Source organism: Montipora capricornis, chromosome 13 (assembly GCF_036669925.1).
Source record: "Montipora capricornis isolate CH-2021 chromosome 13, ASM3666992v2, whole genome shotgun sequence".
NCBI lineage: Eukaryota > Metazoa > Cnidaria > Anthozoa > Scleractinia > Acroporidae > Montipora > Montipora capricornis.
Window position 1 is genome coordinate 25,748,586 of NC_090895.1, and position 25,975 is coordinate 25,774,560.

At 42.1% G+C, this 25,975-nt stretch overlaps 1 protein-coding gene across 1 annotated transcript in view; it reads left to right on the top strand.

Annotated features, from left to right (window-relative positions):
• The window catches only part of LOC138028579 (mediator of RNA polymerase II transcription subunit 12-like protein), a 55,997-nt gene that overhangs the window by 27,835 nt on the left and 2,187 nt on the right, over positions 1-25,975 (top strand). The window contains exons 23-39 of the mRNA XM_068876172.1: positions 3,211-3,340; positions 3,505-3,729; positions 3,976-4,128; positions 4,705-4,853; positions 5,352-5,471; positions 6,955-7,026; positions 7,095-7,342; positions 8,388-8,520; positions 9,583-9,651; positions 10,283-10,401; positions 11,132-11,261; positions 13,145-13,315; positions 13,665-13,977; positions 18,425-18,797; positions 21,034-21,403; positions 23,103-23,316; positions 25,028-25,354. Of these exons, the coding sequence (XP_068732273.1) occupies positions 3,211-3,340; positions 3,505-3,729; positions 3,976-4,128; positions 4,705-4,853; positions 5,352-5,471; positions 6,955-7,026; positions 7,095-7,342; positions 8,388-8,520; positions 9,583-9,651; positions 10,283-10,401; positions 11,132-11,261; positions 13,145-13,315; positions 13,665-13,977; positions 18,425-18,797; positions 21,034-21,403; positions 23,103-23,316; positions 25,028-25,354 (3,316 nt within the window). The remainder of the gene's footprint in view (positions 1-3,210; positions 3,341-3,504; positions 3,730-3,975; positions 4,129-4,704; positions 4,854-5,351; positions 5,472-6,954; positions 7,027-7,094; positions 7,343-8,387; positions 8,521-9,582; positions 9,652-10,282; positions 10,402-11,131; positions 11,262-13,144; positions 13,316-13,664; positions 13,978-18,424; positions 18,798-21,033; positions 21,404-23,102; positions 23,317-25,027; positions 25,355-25,975) is intronic.

The following is a 25,975-nucleotide window of genomic DNA, read 5'->3' on the forward strand; positions in this document are numbered from 1 at the left end:
GGTGCTGCTACAACCGGCAGAATCACTGGCATTTTCAACTGGCTCTTCAAATTCTGGGTCGCTGGAATCCTAACACATACCAAGCTTACATCAGGACTCCAAAGGAAACAATGTCAGGTTCCTCAGTCATTGGCCTCTTGCTCCTCCTGCTAACAACCCCCTGGAATCCTTGAAAGCACTTGAGTATCTCATTGAAACTTGGATTTTTCTAACAATCAGTAACGATCTATGACAGTTCCTTGGATAACTTAATTCATATTTTCCTGTATCGTCCTGAACCTATAGTGTTTTCACCTATGGGTACAGCAATCATGTTGGCATCCCCCTGGAAGCCTGCTGTGTGCGTTTGCTTCCCCCACCCTCATTTTTCCTCGATACGATTGCCTTTCATCCCCTTTTCAGCCACATGCCAGCCATCACATGGGTGAAAGCACTATCCTAAGCTTAATGCCATGTTTCTCCTTTAAAACAAAAAAGGAAAAAGGCCCATTCGGCACTTGAGGGCTTTCTGTGACATTCTCTTTACTTGGGCTTTCTGCCCTCTCAAGTCCATGTACTATTGGAAATGACTATTTTGACGGAAATGTTTTGCACGAGGGTCCTATCCCCTCCAGCCAAATGTGTTGTGCGAGGGTCCTATCCCCTCCAGCTGAATGTTTTGTGTGAGGGTCCTATCCCCTACAGTCTAATGTTTTGTGCGAGGGTCCTATCCCCTCCAGTCGAATGTTTTTTGCGAGGGTCCTATCCCCTCCAGTCAAATGTTTAGTGCGAGGGTCCTATCCCTTCCAGTCAAATTTTTTGTGCGAGGGTCCTATCCCCTCCATTCAAATTTTTTGTGCGAGGGTCCTATCCCCTCCATTCAAATGTCTAGTGCGAGGGTTCTATCCCCTCCAGTTAATTGTTTTGTGTGAGGGTCCTATCCCCTCCAGTCTCTATGCGATGCCCATTGGCTTTGGTTTTTATTTTTATTTTTTTTTATTTTTTTATTTTTTTTTTTTTTAATTTTTATTTTTTTTTATTTTTTTTTATTTTTATGCTCATGTCGTACTTTCGACCCCTATCTCCACTCGTCGGTTCTCTACTTTCACCTTTGGGGCAGGCAATGTTTGCTTTTCGCTATTGCAACTCCGTGGAGATGGGGTCATTTTTTCTCCCTGTCAAATTGGGAACAAAACCACTAAATGGGCTTCGCACAGGGCACTCCTCGTTTATCTCGGCGTTTTGGGCAGGGAATTGCTGCCTGCGGCACCCCTTCAGCCCTGTGCTGAAGCCCCGTTAGGGAGGGGGCATATTGTTACTCTGCTGGACTGGGTTAACTTAGCCCCAGGACATTATGCCAGCAACTATGCCCGCCTTGCAATACAGGCATGAGGCACCCCCTCGGCTAGTTGCCGAGGCCCCTCATCCGGTGGTCCATACCGGCGGTGGGTTTTATCCGCGCCTTGCCAGTACATTCCCTGCCCCTCGTTTACGCCCAAGTTGTGAGTATTGTCTTTTATTGCGCACCAAAGCATTAAATGATATTTTAGAATAAAATAGATGTTAATGCTGGTAAGCAAATACTGGGCAGCGCCTGGGAGGAGAGCGTGACTTCCCATCACGTGACTACCTTATTTGGCTATTTCATTCATCCTGCCATGCGAGCCTTCTCAGTTTGACATTTCCAAAGCTCAACTAGTTCTGTTTTTTCCGTTGAGCAATTTAATCCCTCCCTCCCACCCTGTTTGCTTTCTGGTTCTCTCGTATTTTATTTTATTTTTTCCTTATGAGCTTCTGTAACCTATTCAATAGTTCTCCTTAATAAAATATGGGCGGGGAATTGCTGCCTGCGGCACCCCTTCAGCCCTGTGCTGAAGCCCCGTTAGGGAGGGGGCATATTGTTACTCTGCTGGACTGGGTTAACTTAGCCCCAGGACATTATGCCAGCAACTATGCCCGCCTTGCAATACAGGCATGAGGCACCCCCTCGGCTAGTTGCCGAGGCCCCTCATCCGGTGGTCCATACCGGCGGTGGGTTTTATCCGCGCCTTGCCAGTACATTCCCTGCCCCTCGTTTACGCCCAAGTTGTGAGTATTGTCTTTTATTGCGCACCAAAGCATTAATAATAATAATAATGATGATGATGATGGTGATGATGATGATGATGATAATAGTAATAATAATAATCAAGTCAAGTGTCAATCAAGTGAACTCCTTAGTACCTAATATCCATGGGTTGGACCCGGTGCTTCAGAGACTAAACAAGCAAGGATTACAAGTGATAACAATAATAATTTTATTACTTATACAGTTCAAAAACTCATTAACTTAAAGATATATGATCTAATGCACTTTACAATTATTACAATTAATAAAATACCGGTAGAAATAAAATTAACTATGCTAAAAATATAAAACTATGTCTATAGTGTTAATCATTATATTATAATTACAAATAGATAAAAAAATAGATGAATGTTTAGCGTAAAGAATGATATCATTATTATTATCATTATCATTATCATTATTATTATTATGTTATCAGGTGTAGAAATGTAAATGTAAATGTAAATGCTTTCTTTATAGTGGAAGTACACTTAGCTATCAAGCTAGTTTACAGGTACTCCACTGTTAACAAGGTGAAAGTAACAATTGGCAAACTTAACAGAAACATATTAAGAACCCCAACTGGCGGGAGGCAACCAGTTGGCTATTGACAAAGCATGGTAGAGTTGAATCCGGGACAACCGGAAACAAATCCAAACCAATGGTTATAATGGGATTTGAACCCGGAGCAGCCGCATGCAAACCCAACGCCCTAACCACTGGACCATACTGCCTCCTCCAACAAGGAAGAACCACAAGGCAAAACCATGTGGTTTAGATCTAAAAAAAACATGACATGTGAGTTTGTTGAACAGCTTCAAAACCATTCCACAAAAAGCATGTCCCTCTGAAGTCCAGGCAATGGTGCTTAATGTGAGAGGAAGTTATTGGCATACAAGAAAAACAAGCCAGGTCTCGTTACTATTCTTTGTATAAAGGATTCTAATGAGGAGTGTTTTATCGGGTTTAAAGCTCATGCACATGTCATTTTATTGGTGATGAATGTATTTTGAATTAAATATACATGCAATATCTTACACAAGACAGGCTACAAGTTCTTTTGTAGTATGGCAAAAATTAATGGGAGGTCTTCTAGTCTTAACAGGGATTTGTACACTTCACAGGTTGGTGATTTATCAATTCATGAGTTAGTAGCTACATTCACAGCGTTACTGATTGCCCGGAGTTGTTTCTCATTGGAAGATGTTATCTATCATGTGGCTCTGCCATCACTGTTGGCTGCGCTACCCTCAGGTGCGTAACAGTTCACACCACTTATCTGTTTTCTTCCCTGTTCACTTATCTTATAGAGGTATGGAGTACAGACAATGTTATTTTCCAACATGATCAATTCATTGTTTCTTAATTCTTCCATGGTTGACTAACATTACAGCTAACCAGTGAAGGTGTTTTATTAGGTGCTGAGAATCAAGATGCCGAACCTGGTGCAAGGCTGACCTGTCACTTGTTACTCCGTCTTCTTGATGAATCCACAGACTTCATGTCATATGACCACTCCTCTGCACTGAAATTTCCGTTCCGAATGTCTCCTGATCATCATCTGTTATCTGCTGCGCATGAGAGCATTCGTTTTGGACCATTGCTTGCAGTGTTTAAGGCCATGCTTAAGCTGTCTGAAGCAGGTACTACATCTGTTATCAGGGCTGTAACCAGCCTTTCAAGTTTGAAAGTTTCATATCTCCTCATGGCCATGTAATATCCTGTGTGTATGAAAACGTTGAAAAGTTAAGTTGCAGGCATATTTCTAAGTTCTCAAGATCTGTTTCTAATAGAACAATCTTATTATTACACAATATCATTGGATAAACAGTGTAGATAGTTTGGAGAAGGTGGTCAAGAGACTTACATGTTTTGCCTTTGTACACCAGGTAGGACAGGTGATGGTGGTTCAGCCAGTGCTGGTGACTCCACTCGTGATGACACATTTCGCAGTCTTTTCTCAAACCGGCTGGATGACTTCATGGACAGCACCTCTAGCACTGGTGACATATTTCCTCCTCCTCTAGCCTCAAGTAGATCAGGTACATTAGGTGCACAAAGTGTGCTTTCTACGGAAGAGAGAAATGATCCTCGCAACTGTCTCTCATAGCACCTGAATCCTGTTGGAGCTTCCTGAATTTATCAGGTGCTTTAAGAAACAATTGCTTAAATTGTCCAGAAAAGTGTGAGGATCATTTCTCTCTTGCGTCAATAGCCTGCACTTCAAATTTCTTTCATTAGCGTGTTTTCTGTTTGCATACGTTTTTCCTGACTCCCTTTTTCCTGATTTGCCCTCCTTGATTCCCTCAACCCCATTTGCTGACCTTGCCTTCCTGCCCTTTTGTTTTCTTCTTACCCCTCTCCCTCCAATTTCTCCTTCACATTTCTCTCCTCCTCCTCCTCCTCCTTCTTTGCTTCCACTTTCCCTTTCATGCTTGCCTCTTCCATTCACCTTCATCTCTTTGCTGCCTCCTTTTTTTCTTACCCTTTTTCCACCCCACCACCCTTCCTGCTTTCTCCACCGCCCACACCCCCTCTTCTTTTTGTCTGAGTTCTCTCTCTCCTCCTTCCCCTCCCTGTCTACCTTTCTAACCCATTTCATCACCTTCTTTCCTCAGCAATGGAGACTTCTAACACAAGCGCATTTGCTGGTTTTGCACTACAAGTGATCTGCCGGCAGGAATGGGTGAGGGAGAAATGTCTTGAGGATCCACAGATGCTTTGTTCGCCTGAGCTGCTGCTTGATCCAGCGATATCTTCAAATCAGGTAGAAGTCCGTCTAAAATTTCTATTTGAGTTAAGGTTTTGCTGCAAAAGCATGGGTCCTTCTGATGTCTTTAATCGATTATTAACAACTATTACAGTACTCCAGAAATGGACCATTCACAATCAACCTATTTTTTAGCCTATTCTCAACGATTTGGTTTCAAGAGAATTACATAATTACTGTGCTATAAAAAGAGTTCCTAAAATGGTGTGTGTAATTCAATGGTTGGTTTTGGCTTCATTATAAGCATTTCTGAAAGAGACATCCACAATTAATCCAAAATCTAATAATCAACACGTAAGGAAACAATCTTAGTTGTGATGTTCCTTTGCAACTCTCCCCTTTTTTTTTCCCCAAAGTCTTCTGGAAAATGATAGGAAATGCACCAATATGAATTTTGGTCCTTAATTACTGTACTACTGTCCACATGAGCATGTTAACTCCTAGCAGATTTTTCATTATCAAAATACATTAGGCAGTGAACCTTTTCACTTTTAGGCTCGAAAGTTGCTTCACCTGATTTGCTATCCTGCTGGTGTCCCATCATCCATTGGTGGCCTCATAGCTAATAGCAACGATATGGAAACAGTACACGAAGCTGCAAGCAGAATACTACAAGTTAGTGGTTTAGATTTGAATCTTGTCTTAAGACAGTATCCTTAGTTGAAAAACCAATGAATTGAACATCATACTTTGTCTAGTCAAAGACAACCTACACAAGTAGGTGCTAATCAGTGGAAAAACAGACTTGAGCAAGTCAAAGTTATTTGTATAGGTAATAGGGCGGTTTTTTATTGAGTGTCGAAAGTAATTAGTGAAGTGCTTTAGTTTTGCATTACTTCACTCAGTGATTGGTTTAAAGTTCGCACGCCACTTTTTCAACCAGTCAGAAGCAGAACCAATCGTAGCTCGCTCGTGCACGTTTTCCCACGCCTTGGGGATTGGTTTACTGGATTGTCTCCGTCCTTTTTGATTGGCCAGAGTAATTACTTTGGTTTTGGTCTTACGACACTCGATTGAAACCCGCTCTAGCATGATCTGTAGTGTTATTTGGCATAAATACCACGAGTGATATTTCAAAATTGTTATACAGAATTTCTTTGGGACAATTTTGAAAATATCATGAGTGGTATTTATGCCAAATATCACATACAAATCATGCTATTCACTACTTTCACAATCCCATAATACACATCTATTACCCCCCAAAACGTTTGCATAACCATTGTTTGGATTTCTCCTGGGACGTGAAAATATCCCAAGAGAAGTCGAAAACAATGCCTATGCAGATTTTTGGGAGGTAAAAGAGGTATATTATGGGATTTTTGCAAGTAGTGAATTATTCATTTATACTACAACCTGAGAAATTCATGTAACGCGAAGAACGTTTGCGACTTTTCGTCCAGTTGTTTCGCTTCCAGCGCTTTGTAGGGGAGAAAATTGGTTTCAAAGTTCTTGCTTTCGGCCCAGCTGGTCCAGACATTGAGCCAGGTCGATGTACTTTTCTTAGCATTTTGGTTTTCTGAATTTTCTTTTAGTTCTTGACTGTTCTGAATTTCAAAATCTAGAAAACTTTCTGTCGTTTTTTCGTAACTGGCGTGACGAGATTATTTCGTGAGTTGGTTACCATAGTAACTGTAATTTTCACATGTAAGTATTTCAAATGAAGCTGAAATACCTCTGCTCTCAGTCCATCAAATTGCAGACGTTTTTCAGGTCGTACGGTACTATAAAATGTGAAATAACTGACATCATAAAATACTGTAATAATTGACTGACTGGTGCTTAGTGTAATCTAGTGATTTCATCTTTATTGTTAAGTTGAGAACTTCACCAGGTGAGGTTAGAGGCAGTATAATAACTTATTCGAAATTGGCTGCCATTTTAGTATTGGCCCTTATGGCCTCGCTTTCAAAGGAAAAATTCAAAAGAATATTTAACCTTGAACGAGGCCGTAAGGGCCAATTTGCATGGAAACAGAAGAATACTAAAATGGCGGCCATTTTGGTTTAAGGTGTATGCTAACACAAAGAGAACTTTTCCAGAATGCTTTATCCAACCTGGGCTGACGTATGAGGTTTGCCATGTTTGTGTTTTACAGAATCTGGACCAGTGGTCTTTACGGAAGTCATGGTTAGAACTGCAGCTTATGATCAAACAGGCTTCCAAAGAGGTATTTGAATACTTTTGATTTATTTCCTGTGGATGTATTTTTTCTCTTACTATCATTGCAACGTTTAGGAAACTGGATCTCTTCTTGATGCCATTGCCACCAGTGCCATGAGTGTTTTTGTACAGCGGCACGACACCACGCCCTTAGCAACAGCTCACAGCAACCAGAAGTCGGTGGTGATAAAGGGCCCTGAGTGGCTAGTTGCTCCATTGATCTCAAAACTATCCAACTTGGTACAAGGCCGGCTCCTGAAAGCTGCCGGTGAAGTACTGGACACTAAACAGTGGTGGAAAGAACATCCAGCAAAATCCTCCGTGTAAGGAACATTGTTGTAAATTTAATCACAAATGTAAGATTTATAAACCTTTTGTATTTGAGTTCAATGATATATTTTTATGTCCATATAAAGTAAACTACAGTAGTAGTAATCAAGTATTGGTGAGTTGTTTTCGATTCCTATTTTTTTCGTCGACGAGGCATTTGAAAGTAGTTGTATATTTTGGGGACAATTGTTTTGTACCCTTTTCTAGTATTTGTTCAAAATGATGGTATCACACTATATAAGTATTTTGACTGTTATCTTGTTGGTGATAATTTTATTTAAAAACAATCATGGAATACCTGTACGTGTGTACTTATAATGCAATATCAATTTTGTGGGATGTCAATAGCCTTTCTTGCTGCATAGCCGAACATCGTGACTCCCCAGCGTGAAAGCACTGGGTATTGCCAGACGGTCACCCAGCCAGATAGTAACCCCGTCCATCAGGACTTGACTCTCCTTGGGCAAGCCGTACGACTGTTGCATTAGATCGATGTTATTTGTTCCACAACAAGATGGTGTCCAAACGCTGAAAATTAATCGTATAGCATCACCATCGATACCCGAGGGACATCCGCAGAACTGACAGGAATAATAATGATGATGATGATGATAATAATAATAATAATAATAATAATAATAATAATAATAAATAATAATAATGGTGTTTTATCAGAGTATCCACTGAAAAAAGGGATCTTCATCTAATAAAAAATGCATGTCAATGAAATGGAAGGAGATAATAGTATATCTACTTATTAACAGTGACATTCAAATTACGGGGAGGAAATGGCACATGGTTTAAGCAGGTCTTTGCACATACATATAGAGCAATACTGTTTGTTGAGAGCCAAATGGTTTTCTGCCATTTGGGCTTCTCAACACTGTTATGGTTACAGTATTTGAAACGTTGGTTCAATTCCACCATACACAATATACAGTAAACTCAAGATTCTTCTCTTTTTTAACTGAACTGGAAAGCTGTCTTAACAGATAAAATTATCTGTAATTTAATCATGATGTTGTTTTGTGTCCCTAGGCCCACTTTGGTTCATACACAGCCTTTCCTATCCCTTGTCTTAGCTTGCCTGAAGGGTCAAGAAGATCAGAGAGAGGGACTTTTATCCTCTATACACCGTCAATTGACTCAGTTACTGGCTGCCCCAGCAGAGGTTTGTTGTTCTTAGTCCCATTCTATTTCTTGTCTTCATCGGTTTCCTGAACATGTAAATCGACGTCTTCTTCAAGGAACAATTAGATCCTCCAAGATCTATATGTCATCTTCATCATCATCTTCATTACCGTCATAATTGTCATCGCCATCGTCTGCACCATCACCACCACCACTACCACCATTATCATCGACATCATCATCGCCATCATTGTCATTGTCATCGTCATCGTCATCGCCATCGTCATCACCATCGCCACCACTACCACCATTTTCATCGACATCATCATCGCCATCATTGTCATCATCATTGTCGCCATCATTGTCATCGCCATAGTTATCACCATCACCACCACTACTACCACCATCACCATCGACATTATCATCGCCGTCATTGTCATCGTCATCGCGTTCGTCATCATCATCATAACCACCACCACCACCACCACCAGAAAAGGACACAATAGGGAGCTTACGCAAGGACGACGACGGCGGCTTCGAGAACGCCACAAAACAATGGGTTTAATGAGAAAAAGCAATCGCTTTGCACGCCCTGCACGTGCATTTTGCATGTTGGTACTTTTTTTTCTGCGGTCCTTGTCCTGACAACGACATGAATTGACCACATTTGAGGTTGTGTAGAGGACGTTACAACCTGACGAAAACAATAGAAAACAATAGCTCTGCCAGCCCTGCACGTGCGTTTTGCATTTTGGTACATTTCTTTGCCGTCCTCGTCCTGACAACGACGTGAATTGATCAAATTTGAGCTTGTGTAGAGGACGTGAGAACATGACAAAACATTTTAATTTTCCTAAACAACCACAACGTTCATGCCATTTTTATTCCTGTAATGTTGACACACACTTTCCATTCCGAACGACTTGGGGTTATAACGAAATTATTACAATAACGGGGAATTATATTTTTAGACGATGTTCTCGTTGGCGGTGTCGTCGTTTTGCGTAAGCTCCCGAATCGGGCTGAACACTCTGGCGCCTTCTAAGCATGGCATTACGCATTTGTTTTATGGTAAATGGTACTTGTACTATTCTTTTTGCAGGAAAGATGTCCCATTGATTCAAAAAGCAAGGAGGTTCTCCAGGAGGCTTTGCATTTGAGAATCAGTTTGGTTAGTTAATAAGATTCTATAGAAATGTTATAAATTCTCATAGGTAAACTTCAATTAACGTCAATGCCTTGCCCTATCTTTTGGTTAATGATGTAGTTGCACCAGTACTCTCTGATTCCCTGCAGTTTGACAACATAAATTTTTGTTCAAGTTTACAATCTCCTCCACCGATGGATGTTCTCAAGGGGGATGAGTAACAGTACAAGGGACACTTTGTGACGCTGACTGAAATCGGCGTGAATCTAATTACTTTATTATAGGAAATTAACATTGCACTCTATTAACGCGATTTTACAAAATTCGCGTTAATTTAATGTATCTTAATTAATGTCGATGTAAATTTAATGTACACTATTTTACAACATTGTTATTATTTTTAAGCACCTTTATTTCATTACAGAACCTTATTAGTTCATGACTCCTCTATTGGCTCTTCAGAGTCACTATCTGTCAGGACGTCTTCGTTTAAAATCGAGTTAAAATGTCTTCGCGTTGTGAACGTGCTTTGTTAATTTCATGTAATAAGGTAGAGTCAATCCTGGGCAAATAGTAGTCAAGATGATTTAGACTTAATGTGTCTAATAGGTTGACCTTTCAAGCCAATAAGCCAGAATACCTTTGATTCTTTCAGCTTGGCGCCATGTTTGACACCATTCAGCGTAGCAGCCAGCTGTCGAGTGACTGGGCCACTCTCCTCTTCCAACTCGTGAGCTCTGGAACAATCACCGCTGACTCGCTTCCCACCAAAAAGTAGGTGACCGTGTGATAAAAAACATTAGGAATGTGAATAATAATAATAATAATAACAACAACAACACGGACCATCAACGTCATAGCAACAACAACAACAACAACAATAATAGTAATAATAATTATAATAATAATAAACAGGAATTGCCTGGTCTAAGAACAAATTGATCACGTCCTCAAATTTCAGCTATTGGACTGGCGCCTAGTTTACCTTAATTGTTTGGCCTTGCAGAACAGACTCATGATAGTCTGTTACAGGGTGTGATGTTTATTGAGGAAGCCTCATGATTTAATGGGTGCTGATCACCAGCTCAGGACAATTCCCAACCAATGGAATTGTGTATGCAAGGTTGTGTTATTAAATGGCATATTTTATAATACGTTTTTTTTTCATTTTCTAAATGCCAGCCACTATTTTTCATGGGACGCGTGCCCACTTTGGCATAATATGGCAATTTGGCCTAAAAAACCTCATTGGCTCACTCATGAGTTAATTTTCTCAATAAACAAACACATAGTTTTGAGGTCTTTGGAGCTTTTTGAATACTTCAAGACAAGACTACAATCGTTGGAGTAGGGTTCGATGATCGATTTGTTGCCCTGAGGAATAACACTTGACACAGAATGAATTTGCATTCAACGTGTGTAACATTTTACCAAGGCCTCCTTTTACGATTAATCGAATTCGTGCCCTTTTCATGTGATCTATTTTGTTCTGTATTATATGCAGGGAGTTGTTGACAAACGTTCTCGACATGGTATCTGTATTGATAAGTGTTGTGTCCAACACGGAGTCAACCCATGGTCAGTCCGCTGATGAAAGCCGTAAAGCCATTTTTGCTCTCTTCAAAAAGCTTAAGGTTTGTTTAAAAGAGCTGCAACAGGAGGTTTTTATGAACTTTGTATATTTTGACGCTGACGTCAACAATTCAACCTCGTTCCCAGGGTCTCTTTGCTGTTGACAATGGAGAGATCCTGGGAACGAAAAAAAAGGTAAAGTCACTGCTTACGAGCCAGAAGGCCCATCAGGCCGGCGCTTATCTCCGGTTTCCGTAGCATGAAGCGACTTGGAGTATTTCTACTCCCTCCTGGATGGGATGCGAGTCCATCGCAGGGTTACCCCCCAGCATTTCGCCGGTACCCATTTATACACCTGGGTGGAGAGAGGCACCGTGAGAGTACAGTGTCTTGCCCAAGAACACAACACAATGTCCCCCGGCCAGGACCCGAACCCGGACCACTCGATCCGGAGTTGAGCACACTAACCATGAGGCCAACGCGCCTCCCTGGGAACGAAGTTGGTGAACAATTCAGAGAAAGAAGTTAAGGAAAAGCAGCTATGCCGGAGGAGATAAGATTCTATTTGAAATTGAAACTGTCATTTGACAAATTCTTCCCTTTGATTCAGTCAACCGTCATGGTGACTGTTTATGTGCGTGAACTCTTTCTTTTCCTGAAACTCTGCTTAAATAGCACTCTTTTCAATTGACGTCAGTATTTAGCGCCCAAAGCGTTATAAGATTAATATGCGCGCTGGCAAAGTCTCTGTTTGTACATCTGTTAACACGAGGTGGAAAAAGACTGCCCTTGATCGCCATGTATTCTGTTGATGATGCCCTAATGTTGCCTGGTGGCCAACGATTTCAGGCTCAGTGCCAGTCAGCAGATTATTCTACCAGGCATGCGTGTCAAAAGGCTGTGTCAAGAACTAGTTCTTTTTGTCCACACTCACTTGTTCGGCGGCTATATAAAAGAGCGTTGCGTGCCAGAGCAGTCTCCCTTATGTGGTGTTTAAGGAGGCTCGAACCAGTTTCAACGCTTCCAAGTGACGCTCTTATTAGAAGGAACGGCACCAGAACGATGTATTGTGGTACCAAATGAAACACGAATTATTGCTGAACAAGATGCAGTCATTAGTGTGACGTAAGATGTCACCATGGCAACGGGCAAGCTCTGTAAAAACACCCCTCATTTTGTCTTTAGTTGCTTATATCTCAAAAACGAACTCGGTGACCCCCATTTTTTTATTTCTGAAAAGTAATCAGAAGGTCATGATGAAACGTTCTGCAAAATTTTAAAAAATCTGTCAAGTGGATTCAGAACCACCTTACATTTTAAACTTTGCCGAAAGTTTCATCGTGGCCTTCTAATCACTTTTCAACAATAAAAAAAGGGGGGTCACCGAGTTCGTGTTTGAGATATGAGCAACTAAATCCAAAATATAGGGTGTTTTTACTGGTCTTTTCCGTTGCCAAGGTAACTTATTACATCACAATAATGATCACATCTTGTTTGGAAATAATCGGTGTTTCATATGGTACCATAACATTGCAGTTACGTGATGCAGTGTTGTATCGTTATTCGATCTAATCTAAGTGTTGAAACCCTCTCGAACCACCTTAAGATCATCGACGAACGGACGAACGGAGACTGTTGGCAGGGAAGCTAGTCAATCTTAAGCGAATCTTTTTTGATACGTCAAGGGGCTCGAGTTTCCAGTTGATGATAATGCTTAATATCTTTCTTGTGTCACATTACTCGATTGGGTGGTCAAGGAAAGAACATGAAAAAATCTAGGCCATAGAAATAACTGAAGAAGCTATAAATCAATGATCATTTATTGAAGGGAATGCAAAATCTGGATTCCCTAGGGAAAAACCTCTCTTAGCACAGTGGACACTGCTTTTGCCAGTTGTCCTTTTAATTTTCATTTTACTTTCAACGCTATATTTTCTTATTTCAGAGGGAATTTGCCGGTAAAAACCCAGGTGACATCATGCAGCAATGCAAGCAGCTTCTCCCCCTCCCCTCCCTGTCACATAGTGTCTTCACCGTTTCCCCTGTAAGTGAGACACCAGGAACCTCTGGACAGGCCACCGACAAGCTCCCCTCAAGTGGAGGGACAAGTTGCCAGGTAGTTCTTTCATTACGTGCCAATGATGTGACCAGCTCAATCTTCGTGATACAAAGTGCGTTACACCAGCGTCTAACAGCTGGTCATGGGTTCGAGTCCCCACAGTACAAGCCTTGTATTTGCTGTATGAAAATGAATTTTAGACCTTTGCCTTCGGTTGAAACTTACTTTGATTAAGCCGCCGTCCATGTTCTTGGACAGCGGTCCTTAGCACTGCCACCTGTCGAAAGTTGTGTCGATAATCTTCAAATCAGAATTGCAGAATAGCATCAAAATCTCTGATTTTTCACCAGGTTGCACTGTGAACCTAAAGTTACCTGACTTACACTTTCTCTGGTCTGATCAACAGGGTCTCCAAATAACTGGGAAACAGAGAATCAGTGCCTGGGATCTCATGGAGGGATCCAAAAACCCTTCGCCCTTATCTTGGGCGTGGTTCGGTGCGGTGCGGATTGAGCGCAAACCTCTGAGATACGAGCAGGATTTTCGCAGACTCTTGCATCACACGCACCCAAGGCGGCGCCCTCTCAGCTACTTTCTTAATCCGTCGCCGGATAAGGAAGACGAACAGGATGAGGAGGAGGAAAGTACTGAGGCTGACGCTGTCGCAGTCGATAGATCCAACCAACCTTCGACGCCTCAAACACCTGCTGATAGTAGAGGTATTGGTCACCTACACAATCGGCGTCAAAAATTGTTGGACACATATATCCTTTAGGGTTTATTTCAAGCTCGGCGCGAAAATGCCCCGCTCCCCCTCACCCCCGGGACAATGTTGTGTCATTTTCTGTTGCCGACGAGCCTTGTGCACAGCGGTACAACAATGATTTGGGGGGAGGGGAGGGGGTATCCCTGAAAAGTACTTTTTAGACTATTTTTCTTTGAAAACAGTAAAAGTGTCGTTGCCAGTGTGCTCTGTTGGCAAAGTGTCGCAACTAATTTTGTCGCCGATTGTAGTTACTTGTATTTCCCAAGTACAGAGGTTATGGTTATACGTGGTACCGTTTGAAGTGTCCCTGTGACCAAAAAATCAATTCTTGTTTTTCTTTGGATTTCAAAACTATGTTAACTAAACACTAAGCGACCAAAATTTGAAGCCTTGATTTCAAAAAGACACCTGTTTATTTCAACTGGACTTTTCCTATTCTTGGTTTTCACCCACGTGACCTTAGTCCTTGACAACCGTCGTTAACCGCCATTGTGGAGCCCCTCGAATCGTAAACAGAGACGCGTAGAGAGAGATGTGAGTGAGTTGTAGTGCGATGGTTCTCTGTATTAATACCTGGCTGTGGAGTAAAATCTGGAAACAAGGAAGGTATTAGTCTATTCCGTATACCTATCGTTGTTGATAAGAACGGTGAAAGTTAAAAACAGCTAACAGAAGATCGCCGAAACGCGTGGATTTCACAGATAAGCCGAGACGACACGAAATCGAAAGACTTTGTTTCTGGGAAGCCTGCCTTACTCTGGGACAGATACAACGAACAAAGGACAATTTAAAAGCTTTCGCAGCGATTGACTCACGGTTTAATGTTAGATTTTAACTTTAAGTGTGGGGTTGGACTTGTTTTGCTGAAATTGTCTTTACAGGTTTAGCAATTAAAGCTTTTGCGGTGATTGCCAGTAACGGCTTTTGCTGTGAACAGTTGTGTTTTATCCTGTAAAGCTTTCGCAGCGATTTAGCACGCGTTGGTACAGGGTTTTAGGGTAAAAGGCGAGCGAGTCAGAATTTGTCGAAAGTTGGCTTTTTTTCGATAAAGCGTTTCTCGGCCGGGTTTCCACCGATGTCTTCCCAATTCACACCACCGAAGCGCATGAACCCCTCGAACAAGTGTGCTCAATTTCGACCGATTAAACCGCAACGTCGCGGAGAAATTCATCTTCGAAAATTCATCTCATTAAATTGAGGTGCTCCGGTTTTGAATATTTAATGAGGTGAATTTAACCTGAGTATCAGGCGTTTGTGATACTCAGGTTAGCAAATGTCTAACTCGGAGGCGTTTTATTCGATTTCGCTGAAATTCGACAGGCGAATGCGAGGGATGGAGCGCCCAAATTGACTGAGTTTGAAGGAAATCGGACGAATTTCGAAGGAAAAAAGCTTCTCACCTTCTCAAGGTGAAGGACTGAGACTCTAATCGACCAAGTACTTTGACAGAAGAAGAGGGAAATCATCGAAACAAAGGGAATGAGGAGGCCTTTTCTTCTCATCTGGCGGCCATAGCAGTTAGCGAAGGTATTAAAAGAGATCCAGCTGGAAACTGATACAGATAAGGTCGACGCCGAGTGTCAAACTTCCGAGTCACCTTGGCCACAAACAACAACAATCTTGCCCGCGATTTCCTTCCCTTGCTTAAACGGACGCAACGAAACCAGAAATCATCTGGTTGTACGCTTTCAAAATTTTGAAGGCCTTAAACTGCTTGTTTGTATAGTAGCTTGTCTCTAAAACTAACTAGGAAAGCAAGTCTGAGACTTCTAGAGGAGCCAAACTGATCGCTCCGTATGGCCGCTGGGTCTACGCAAACGACAGAAAATCTTCTTCAAATAGCGCTCTCGAACGTGGCTTTCGAGGTTTTTTTTGCGTAGGATGAAAGTACTGGTACCTCGTCGAGTGATTTTGGGTCGCTTTCTTGGGAAATATCCATTGAAAAGATGAATTATTTGAAGACTTCGAACGTGAGCGCTCAAAATGTCATACATTTCCCTATAATCAGGGGCACCAGAATGGCGGAAACCTAATTTGCATAAGGTTATGACGTCAGCTGAAAACCGAGAATTGAATAGTCCGCCATTACTAACTTTAAGATCTTGAGAGAGCTGGATCGAGGAGAAAATGACGTCAAAGGCTCACTAGTTTAAGAATGCAATGCGTGTGTACGCCGCAGAATTAATATGCAGAACGAGAGTTTTGGGCTTTCAGACTTTCAAACTCGCGTTTTGCATATCTAATAAGCTGCACTCACACGCTGAAATTTTAAGCTAGTGATTTTAAGCTAGTGAGACGTCACTTTTCCCTGGATTCAACCCTCTGATGTCTAATCGGTCAATTTTGAAGGTCAGTAATGGCGGACCGTGAAATGCAAAACTTACACTCAAAGTAAACGGCCTTTGGATGAAAATCAAAGCTCAAAATTTTGCCAGTCAGTGATTTCTTTCATTGCAGGGGCTTTTTAAAACTTGCGATCTTGTAAAGCTGTAAAAAAAAAGTAACAGCTGAAAGCAACGTAACCGTGTTAATCCTTTGCCTCTAAGGAGTGATCGGTATTTAAATTCACCTCACAATTTCAATACACTGTCAGGTGGACAAGGATTGAGAAAAACGATTTTTAACAACTAAGGAATGTTATCGTGATGTAATAAAAATTGTTATGGCCAGCCGCCAATTTCAATGCTCTGTCAGGTGGACAAGTATTGAGAATAAAGATTATAATCAGCCAAGGAATGTTATCTTGATATAACACCAAATTCTCATGAACAACCAACAAAGAAATCTAAGGTGCTATTTAGGAGAATGAAGTTTTAAATCATGGGAGTGGTTGGGTTAAACCCAACTAGGAGAAGGCAGTCACCGTGATTGGTGGCCAGAGTGGGTTTTGAAACCGGGGCGTCTGTCTGTAATTCTGGCGTCCAAACCACTGGTCTACGCAGCCACCTCTTTTATTTCGAGGAGGGGCCGGCTCACCAGATACAGTGACTTACAATACACAGCTTGTTGTTGTCGTTTTTGTTTCGGTGATGAATAGGATCACGAGGCTGTGTGGCGAAACAGTATTTATTACGTAGGAGGATTTAATTGGTCTCTTGTTTCACAATTTCCGCTCACTCCAACAAGAGCTTAATTGAAATATTTGGACGTCATCATTATCATCTTGGTCGCCATCATTATCATTATCATTTTCATCATCATTATCATCTTTGACGTCATCATCATTATCATCTTCGTCATCATCATTGTTATCTTTGCCGTCATCATTATTTATCATCTTCATCATCATCAGCATTATCATCTTCGTCATCATCATTATCATCGTCATCATCATTATTGTCATCTTCGTCATCATCATCATTATCATCTTCGTCATCATTATTTATCATCTTCGTCATCATCATCAATATCACCTTCGTCATCATCGTTATCATTTTCGCCATCATCATCATTATCACCTTCGTCATCATCATCATTATCATCTTCGTCATCATTATTTATCACATTCGTCATCATCATCATTATCACGTTCGTCATCATCGTTATCATTTTCGCCATCATCATCATTATCACCTTCGTCATCATCGTTATCATTTTCGCCATCATCATCGTTATCACCTTCGTCATCATCACAATCCCATAATACACATGTATTAGCCCTCTAAACGTTTCCATAACCATTAGAGACCTTTAGATGCACGTTTACGGCTAACCGCAAACTGAGGTTTGAGATTTGCGGTTTGACGTTAGAAGTTGTGATAGTTCGTGCATTTAGATTTAAGTAAACAAGTGCAAAGCTGCAGAGGCCGCCATATTGAATTTCCTCGATTCTCAGCGTTGATGTTTCAGTCAACGAAATAAATAAAACCACGGCTCTTTTGATTGTTTAATTCACATGGAATGAAAGATAAAAAGTTGCTTTTTATATCTGCCCCGTTCATACGTGGGATAATGTAACTTCCATGCCATAAAGAGCTGAGGTAACTTACTTACGTGAAAACCTACCTTCCGCGGTTGAAAACGTCAAAACTTACCCTCGAACGTGACGGCAAGCGCTAGTCATGTGACTTCCAGCAGTTTGAGGTTAGCCGCAAACGTGGATCTAAAAGTCTCTATTGTTTGCAATTTCTCCTGGGACATGGAAATGTCCCAAAAGAAGTCGAAAACAATGCCTATGCAGATTTTGGGGAGGTAAAAGAGGTGTATTATGGGATTTGTGCAAGTAGTGAATCATCATCTTCCCTCATCATCATCATCTTCTTCTTTTAGTGACTATGAAGTGTAAGAAATTCTTTCGAAGAGTGGGGATTCAGGCTTCGAACTGCTTAATTTGTTCCATCAACCACAATGATATTTTCGTTAAAAAATCGTGTTTTTTTTTTCGTGATGTATTGTTACAGGTATGACGCCCTCAGCCATCCCACAGACTATGCCAGCCGCTAACGTGTCTTCAACGCATGGCATGTCAGGAAACGTTCCTCCAAACCAGGTCATTGTGCCAGATGACAAACAAACAAAACCCAAAGCCGTCAAGCGGACGAAGCGCCCGCCAAAACCCCCAGCTATGTCCAAGAAGATGCAGCAGCAACTCTTTCAACAGCAGAAACAGCAGCAATACCTCGCACAGCAGACTGGGATGTTGTTTGGCCAAGCCACTCAACAGCAGCAACAGCAACAACAGCAGCAGCAGCAACAGCAGCAGCAACAAGCGTTCTATCAACAACAGAGGGCGCTTTCAGGGCAGCCAGGCATGCCGCCTCAACAGCAGCAAAGGTACAGTGAGTGATTCCTTAATAACCTTTGGAAATGTTGACCTCTTAGCATATTTTAAAGTAAGAATTACAGTGCAACGCGCCTTACCGTGGCCACCCAACAAACTTTCACAATTGACAATTTACGTGTAAACACGTCAACTCAACAACCCATGCAACGGTGTTCAACTTACAACTGTACATATGCGAACTTTGCAAGGAGGCGTAATTGTCAATCAAATTCACACATCCTGATTGGCGGACAGTTTGTAAAAAACTTTGTTAGGTGGCCACGGTAAGGCGCGTCGCGCTGTAACAATAGGGAGCTTACGAAACGACGACGCCGACGGCAAAGACGACGCTACAAAACAATAGGTTTAGTGAGCAAAAAAAATGGCTCTGCACGCTCTGCACGTGTGTTTTACATTTTGGTACATTTCTTTGCCGTCATCTCCTAAATGACGACGTGAAATGAACAAATTCAAGGTTCTCTGGAGGACGTTAGCGCATGACGATGAATTTTCTCTACGCTTCCAACCCACTCATACAAGTTTAATTCCTCGACAGTTACTACACATTTTTAACGCGAAACTACATGAAATAGCTTCGTAGTGATATGAATAACGCGAACTTGTATTTTTAAATGAAGTCCTCGCAGCCGTCGTCGTCCTCGTTTCGTAAGCTCCCTAATAATTCCACGCGCGCTCTTTGGTTATGAGATGCTAAATATCCAACGAGGCGCACAGCGCCGAGTTCTAACCAGTTTCGTATCCAACAAGCGCAAATTCATGAAATAATTGTTGTATTAATATTTTCATTAATTCTTAACATTTGGAAATTAAAACCAATCAGTTTCCAGCTTGGCAACACTTGACGCAATCAGTTTCCATGTTGACCAGCCGTGTCCAAATTCGTTGACATCTTTTGCTTTCGCTTGTAACATGGATCCATACTCATTTTTTTATCGAAGTCGTCAGCCCGGACAAATTTTGGGTTGCCCGGGCAAAAATGCGGAAATATAGACTGAATGGTCGATAAAATTACTTCTAACTTGAGCATTCGCGTTTTATTTTACACTCTCGTCAGAAATTACGAATTTTGACTCTGGAGTATTATGTTATTTGCACCGTAGAAACCCGATTTACAGTGGTCCATATTTGCCACGGCAAAACGTACATGAATTAGCTTACAAAGTTACGATTCAAAGACCCAAAGTTTCGAAGCTGCTATCCAGTGTCTTCCTTTAATATGCTGCCAAGACTTTTTGTTTTTCTTGTTCGTAAGCAGCAGGTTCTGCTCCACTTGTTTTCCTTTTTTGACGGAGGTGGAGAAGCACCTTGTAACTAACGCCACATTATGAGCTTTAAACCACGAGTCACCCTTTGCTTTTTGCTAAACGACTTGCCAACAACCATGTCAGCGGTGAGAGACTCGGTGAAATACATGAAAATTGAGCCCGCAATCGTTTCATGGAACATACTGCGTGGTCAAAGATGGCGCCCAAACTTGAGATTTCATTGCTGAACAAAGCTGCACGTTTATTTCTTATTTTCTCTAAGTTTCCATTGAACGAAAAGCGATCAGAACGAAAGTAGATTCTATATTGTAACATTTGATGGCATTCATGAAAAGACATTTCTTAAAACTTCACTCGTCCAACGGACGACCTTTGGAGTTATTATACTCGTCCGGACTGGTCTTTACTCGTCTGGGACAACAGGACGATTGTGAATGTGGATCCCTGGACTGTAAATATCTTTTTGAGTTTGTTATCGAGACTTCCAAACAAATCCTTTGAACTTTTTTTAGCCCCCAAGTCTGGGCTGCCTGTGATCGAATTATCGTTTATGGAAATTAAAGACAAATGCTGTTTGTTGTTGCCCATCCTTTTCCAGCATCTTTCACTTTCATTTACGTACCTAATTACATGTAAAATAGTATGAAGACATCACAATGTGCAGCACATATTAATTGGAAAACACCTCAACTGCCATCCGTGTTATCTTAGGCGGTAGTGAAACCTATTACTAGTCTAATCTAAATCGATGTTGTTAAAGCTCGCACGTGGGTGATATGTGGGCCACACCCTCTTCTGTTGAAATAAAGTATTGGAAGTCTCGCTTGTTGCAAGTTCTAATGGTTGGGTTGGATCGAGCATGAAATGGAGGCTAATGCGGGGGAATATGCGCATTAGCCTCCAGTTCATGCTAGATCCGGTCTAACCGAGAGAATACGGAACTGGCCTATTGCATTTAAAGGTTGGCAAATCCCACGGGAATGCAGAACCCACTGACTGATCTGCGGACCATGTTGGCATCGCACACCCCACAGAACACAGTACCGCATCAGGGTCAGAGGACAACGCCTTCGCTGGTGTCTTTACAAACCGAGATTATGATGCAAAAAATGAGGCAGAAACAACAGCAGCAGCAGCAACAACAACAACAGCAGTCACAGACGTTGCCGCAAGCTATGTTTATGTCGCAACAAACCTCCATCCTCAAGCAAAAGCTGCAAATGGGGCAAACTCAGTTACCACAGCAACAGCAGCAGCCGCAACCCCAACAACAACAACAACAACAACAACAGGCCAGCCAGCAATTGAGGCATTTACCGCAGGCTAACCAGGTACCTTAGTCTTACGCTCTTCGCCAAAATGTCGACAAATAAAATCAAGTAGCTGTTTGAGTACGTTTTCTTTACGACTTGTGTGAAATTTTACTCTTGCTTCACAAAAATGGAATTGCGCAGTAAATTGTAGAGGGTTGTGCCCAAATGCTTCTTTCCCTGGGTTTTAATGTTTTTGTAGACTGTATTCATAAATGGCGGCCAGAGAATTATTCCTTTGTCCTTGTGATAAAAAGAGCAGCTAGCCTCGTTCGCATGTACAAAATACAGAAGAAATGTTGCCTTAGAACGAAGCTTGTTGGTCTCATTATCACGAAGACATCTATTGACAAAGCGAATTTAAATTTCCGTGGCCGTCTTGAAGGAAGATCCTGTTAAGGTAAATTTCAGTTCTGGTTAGCTCTTGACCCTTTATTTTCCTCCCTTCCTTTTTCTTAAGGTCTTTTCGCCTTTTTGGGTTGGAGATGAGGGACTCTGGGATCGAGGGTGTTACCTGTCATCTCTCCTCTGATTGACAGTAGTAGATTTATTTTTGCGAACAGGTTTTTCACGCAAGCAGTATCCAATTCTTTTACAAGAGTGTTGAATCTCCCAAGGGCGATTGGCTTTTACAACAGTGGGAGTGTTGAATCTCCCAAGGGAGATTGGCTTTTACAACAGTGGGAGTGTTGAATCACCCAAGTGAGATTAGCGTTTACAACAGTGGGAGTGTTGAATCTCCCAAGGGAGACTGGCTTTTACAACAGTGGGAGTGTTGAATCTCCCAAGGGAGATTGGCTTTTACAACAGTGGGAGTGTTGAATCTCCCAAGGGAGATTGGCATTTACAACAGTGGGAGTGTTGAATCTCCCAAGGGAGATTGGCTTTTACAACAGTGGGAGTGTTGAATCTCCCAAGGGATACTGGCTTTTACAACAGTGAGAGTGTTGAATCTCCCAAGGGAGATTGGCGTTTACAACAGTGGGAGTGTTGAATCACCCAAGGGAGATTGGTGTTTACAGCAGTGGGAGGGTTGAATCTCCCAAGGGAGATTGGCTTTTACAACAGTGAGAGTGTTGAATCGCCCAAGGGAGATTGGCTTTTACAACAGTGGGAGTGTTGAATCTCCCAAGGGAGGCGTTCTATAAATATGTCTACTCGGGAAAGGGTTAACACCGATGCCAAATATGGGAGATCGAGGCTCCCCTTGATTAGCTCCTTCTGACATGACACAGCGCCTTTTCATAGAGCAATGTCACTAACATGTAACTTATTAAAGAGGAAACTTCATCGCCTGCAAATTTAACATATCGTTATTTCTAGAATGCGCGATGTTTTTAATATGTCCGTTGTGATATGTTAAGTCTTGTTACGGGGTATTTACGTGAGACCGGGACAAACTCAGACCGGTATGAAATTTTTGTAGACGTTTACGTTAAACTGGGACGAGATGCTTGGTTTATTTATTTAGCTTCGCCTAATTTGAACCAATATTTATAAACATAGGATTATTAGGTAGGGAGACCACTACAGCATAGCCGATTACAGTGGATCCCTTGGTGCCTGGTTTCAGGATGAAATGATATGTTTTTGTCTAATAAATATATGGCTGACCCAAAAGCATACAAACTTAAAATTTCTTGACCCGGTCTCATGTAACTAACCCCTTAGATTAATCACCTGTTGGCATTTCAACATTTTCTCCTCTTTTCCTTCTCAGCTTCAAGCGGTGCAAGGCGCTGCTCAGATGCACCCTAACCAACAGTACTCTTTCACTCAACCCCAGCGCCCCCCGAACCTGGCTATTGCTGGAACCCAGGGCGCTGCCCGCCCTAGTTTAGTCTCCACACCGTCAACACCGACAACTATGACTCTTCCATCGTCCCTTGCTGGCATGGTCACTCAGCAGGCTTTCAACACATCTGCTTATCAAGGTAAACCTAGATTATTACTCATTACTTAGTCTTAATGTATCCTCGTCTCTCTTTAACTTCGATGAATGATAAGCTTTACTTAATTCGAAGGAGCCTTGTGAAGAGAACCAAGAGCTTGCGTGGCTTTTGCGGACAGAGGTCCCCCATGCTTCTCTCAGGAACTTCAATGACCGTTTCGTTTCCTGTGTAGCTCTTATCACCCAATAAGGGGGGTGGGGTGGGGGACGCTGTATGGAGGTAAAGGACCCATCTTTCATGCCATTGATACCAGCTTTCAGGCTGACATTAAAGCGATAGGCGTGAACAGAAGGCGCTTACTGGCTTAAAGCGTGTTGGGCACGTGACATGGCGGTCTCTCTGGTATCTGTCGATAGGCCTAGAGCAAAAAGACGTTTTAAAAACTTTAAGCGGGATGGGGTGCCGGGGGATGAAGCAGTAAACGTTTGCAGGTAATCCCCGGTGTTTTACCAAATCTTTAGAGTTAAAATAAAGAAATTCTAAAAGTTAGTTTTTCCATGAGAAGATTGACACGAAAGTGATAGACGGTACTTTTCCCGATAAAAGAATATTCCTGGCTAAGATATCAGACTGTTTTATACGCTATGATACCGGGCACGCGGAAATAGGCTTTTTGTGTACAAGAAAATGACAAAAACCTGCTCCGTTTTCCCCAGCCTAGTCACTGTTTGAAGAAAGAGTAAGTCAGCTATCGACGGGTTTGCCTTTGCTCTTAGATATGGATGGATTACCGACCAATGAGAAAGCTTCTTTGCTTTGCATTCCTAAACACATTTTTCCAGGGTCAGCTTCAGGCGTTTTTTTTCTTTTCCTGTTGTTTCAACCGCGCATCGGTGGCGCAGATGTTTGAGCACCGGGCTGCCATGCGGGAGGTCGTGAGTTCGACTCCGGCCGGACCAACACTCAGGGTCTTTAAATAACTGAGGAGAAAGTGCTGCCTTTGTTATACGCAAATGGTTTGACTTTCAAGTCTTTTCGGATGACAACCACAAACCGTAGGCCTTGTCTCACGACCCTTGTTCAAAATATTCTGTGGGACGTTTAAGATCCCAAGATTCCACACACTCTTCGATAGGGACAGGGTGGTCTGATTGAGGGCCACAGGTTCGTTAGCCTTATAAAATAAAAATGTCAGTTCACTTCACATCGTTTTGTCGCAATAGACCATTCTACGGGTATGTGCTTAGTTACCTGGCCTATGAACGAAATTGAAGCAAGAGATGACCTTGTCTTGATAGAAACCTCATTGCTTTTTTTATGTAAATTCCAACTAAGTAGCATAAGAAAAACTAACATAAGAAAAGCACGGAGGTCTGTATATATCATAACAAGGTAAACACCGGCCTCACTTTCATTTAGAGGCAAGGGAAATTATATTTCCCCGGAGGGTTACTTACCTGACGGGGCGATGTGGTTCTCCAAACCCCTCGCAGACTGATGTGAGCAATACTGAAGGAGAACGAAGCACGTAACTGTAAAAAAGGCCTATTTTGATGATTTACTTTGGACGATAGGGGAATCGGTGAACGAAAACATGGTCACGTGAGTTCACTTCATTCTCTTAAGCAAAGCTAGAGGACAGCCAAACAGAAAATATTTCTTAAACTGGAGGCTGAAGGACACTTGCCTGGGAATATTTTGTAGATTAAACGAGTTTTTGAGGAACGAAACATTTTTTCTACACTCCTTGCAGTATCGCAAAACCTTACAAGAGCAATACAAGCTCAGCAGCAACAACAACAAGTCCAACAACAGCAACAACAGCAACAGCAACAGCAGCAGCAACAACAGTTTTCGTTGGCTGGTCAGCGGGCGATCCAACCACAACCGCAACCCACTCTACAGCATGCGCAGATGAATCCAGTCGCTCCAATACAGCAAACGTTTCAATCACAGTATCAACAGGGAAACATTAACAGACAACAGAGACTGTTAGCTAATCTTCAGCAACAACAACAACAACAACAAGGTCGACAGGCTGCAGCAGAGCTAGTCAGACAACTTCATAGGCAATTTTCAGGTAGGGTTTAAGCATCACATCATTAAAATTGTTGCGACAGCAAACCTTTTCGTGACATTAAACACTCAACGACTGGTCCCGAGGGAAACAGTTCATTTTGTTTCCCAAGAATCTCGATGTTTTCCCGAGGCACGGCCGAGGGAAACATTGAAATTCGAGGGAAACAAAATGAACTGTTTCCCGAGGGACCAGTCGGTGGGTGATTTGTTATGTAGCACAACAAGAAAAACGTGCAACGGCAACAGCAACGGCGGTCGTCGGTCAACATTCGCGGGTAGCAGTGCACTGTTACCCTCTGACGTTATAGATTTTGCACTGTTGCCCGCTCAGAGACTTTTGGCGGGAAAAGTTTAATTGTTAGATGTCATGCGACTTCGAAGTAACCAATGAGAGCGCGCGCTGTTGGAAGAAAAAATTCAGCTATATAACAACATGAATTACTGGGACTGGACTGAGGGTGACAGTCGACTCCAACATTCACCAACACTTGTCTCACTACACGCGCGTTCGCACTGCAGCCGCGTCTCTTCAATTTTAAGAGATAGCTCATTATGCAATGCACTTTCAATAGTCAGTCCGTGGCTGACTGATTAGAAAACGATAGCATTGTGCAAATGAGGA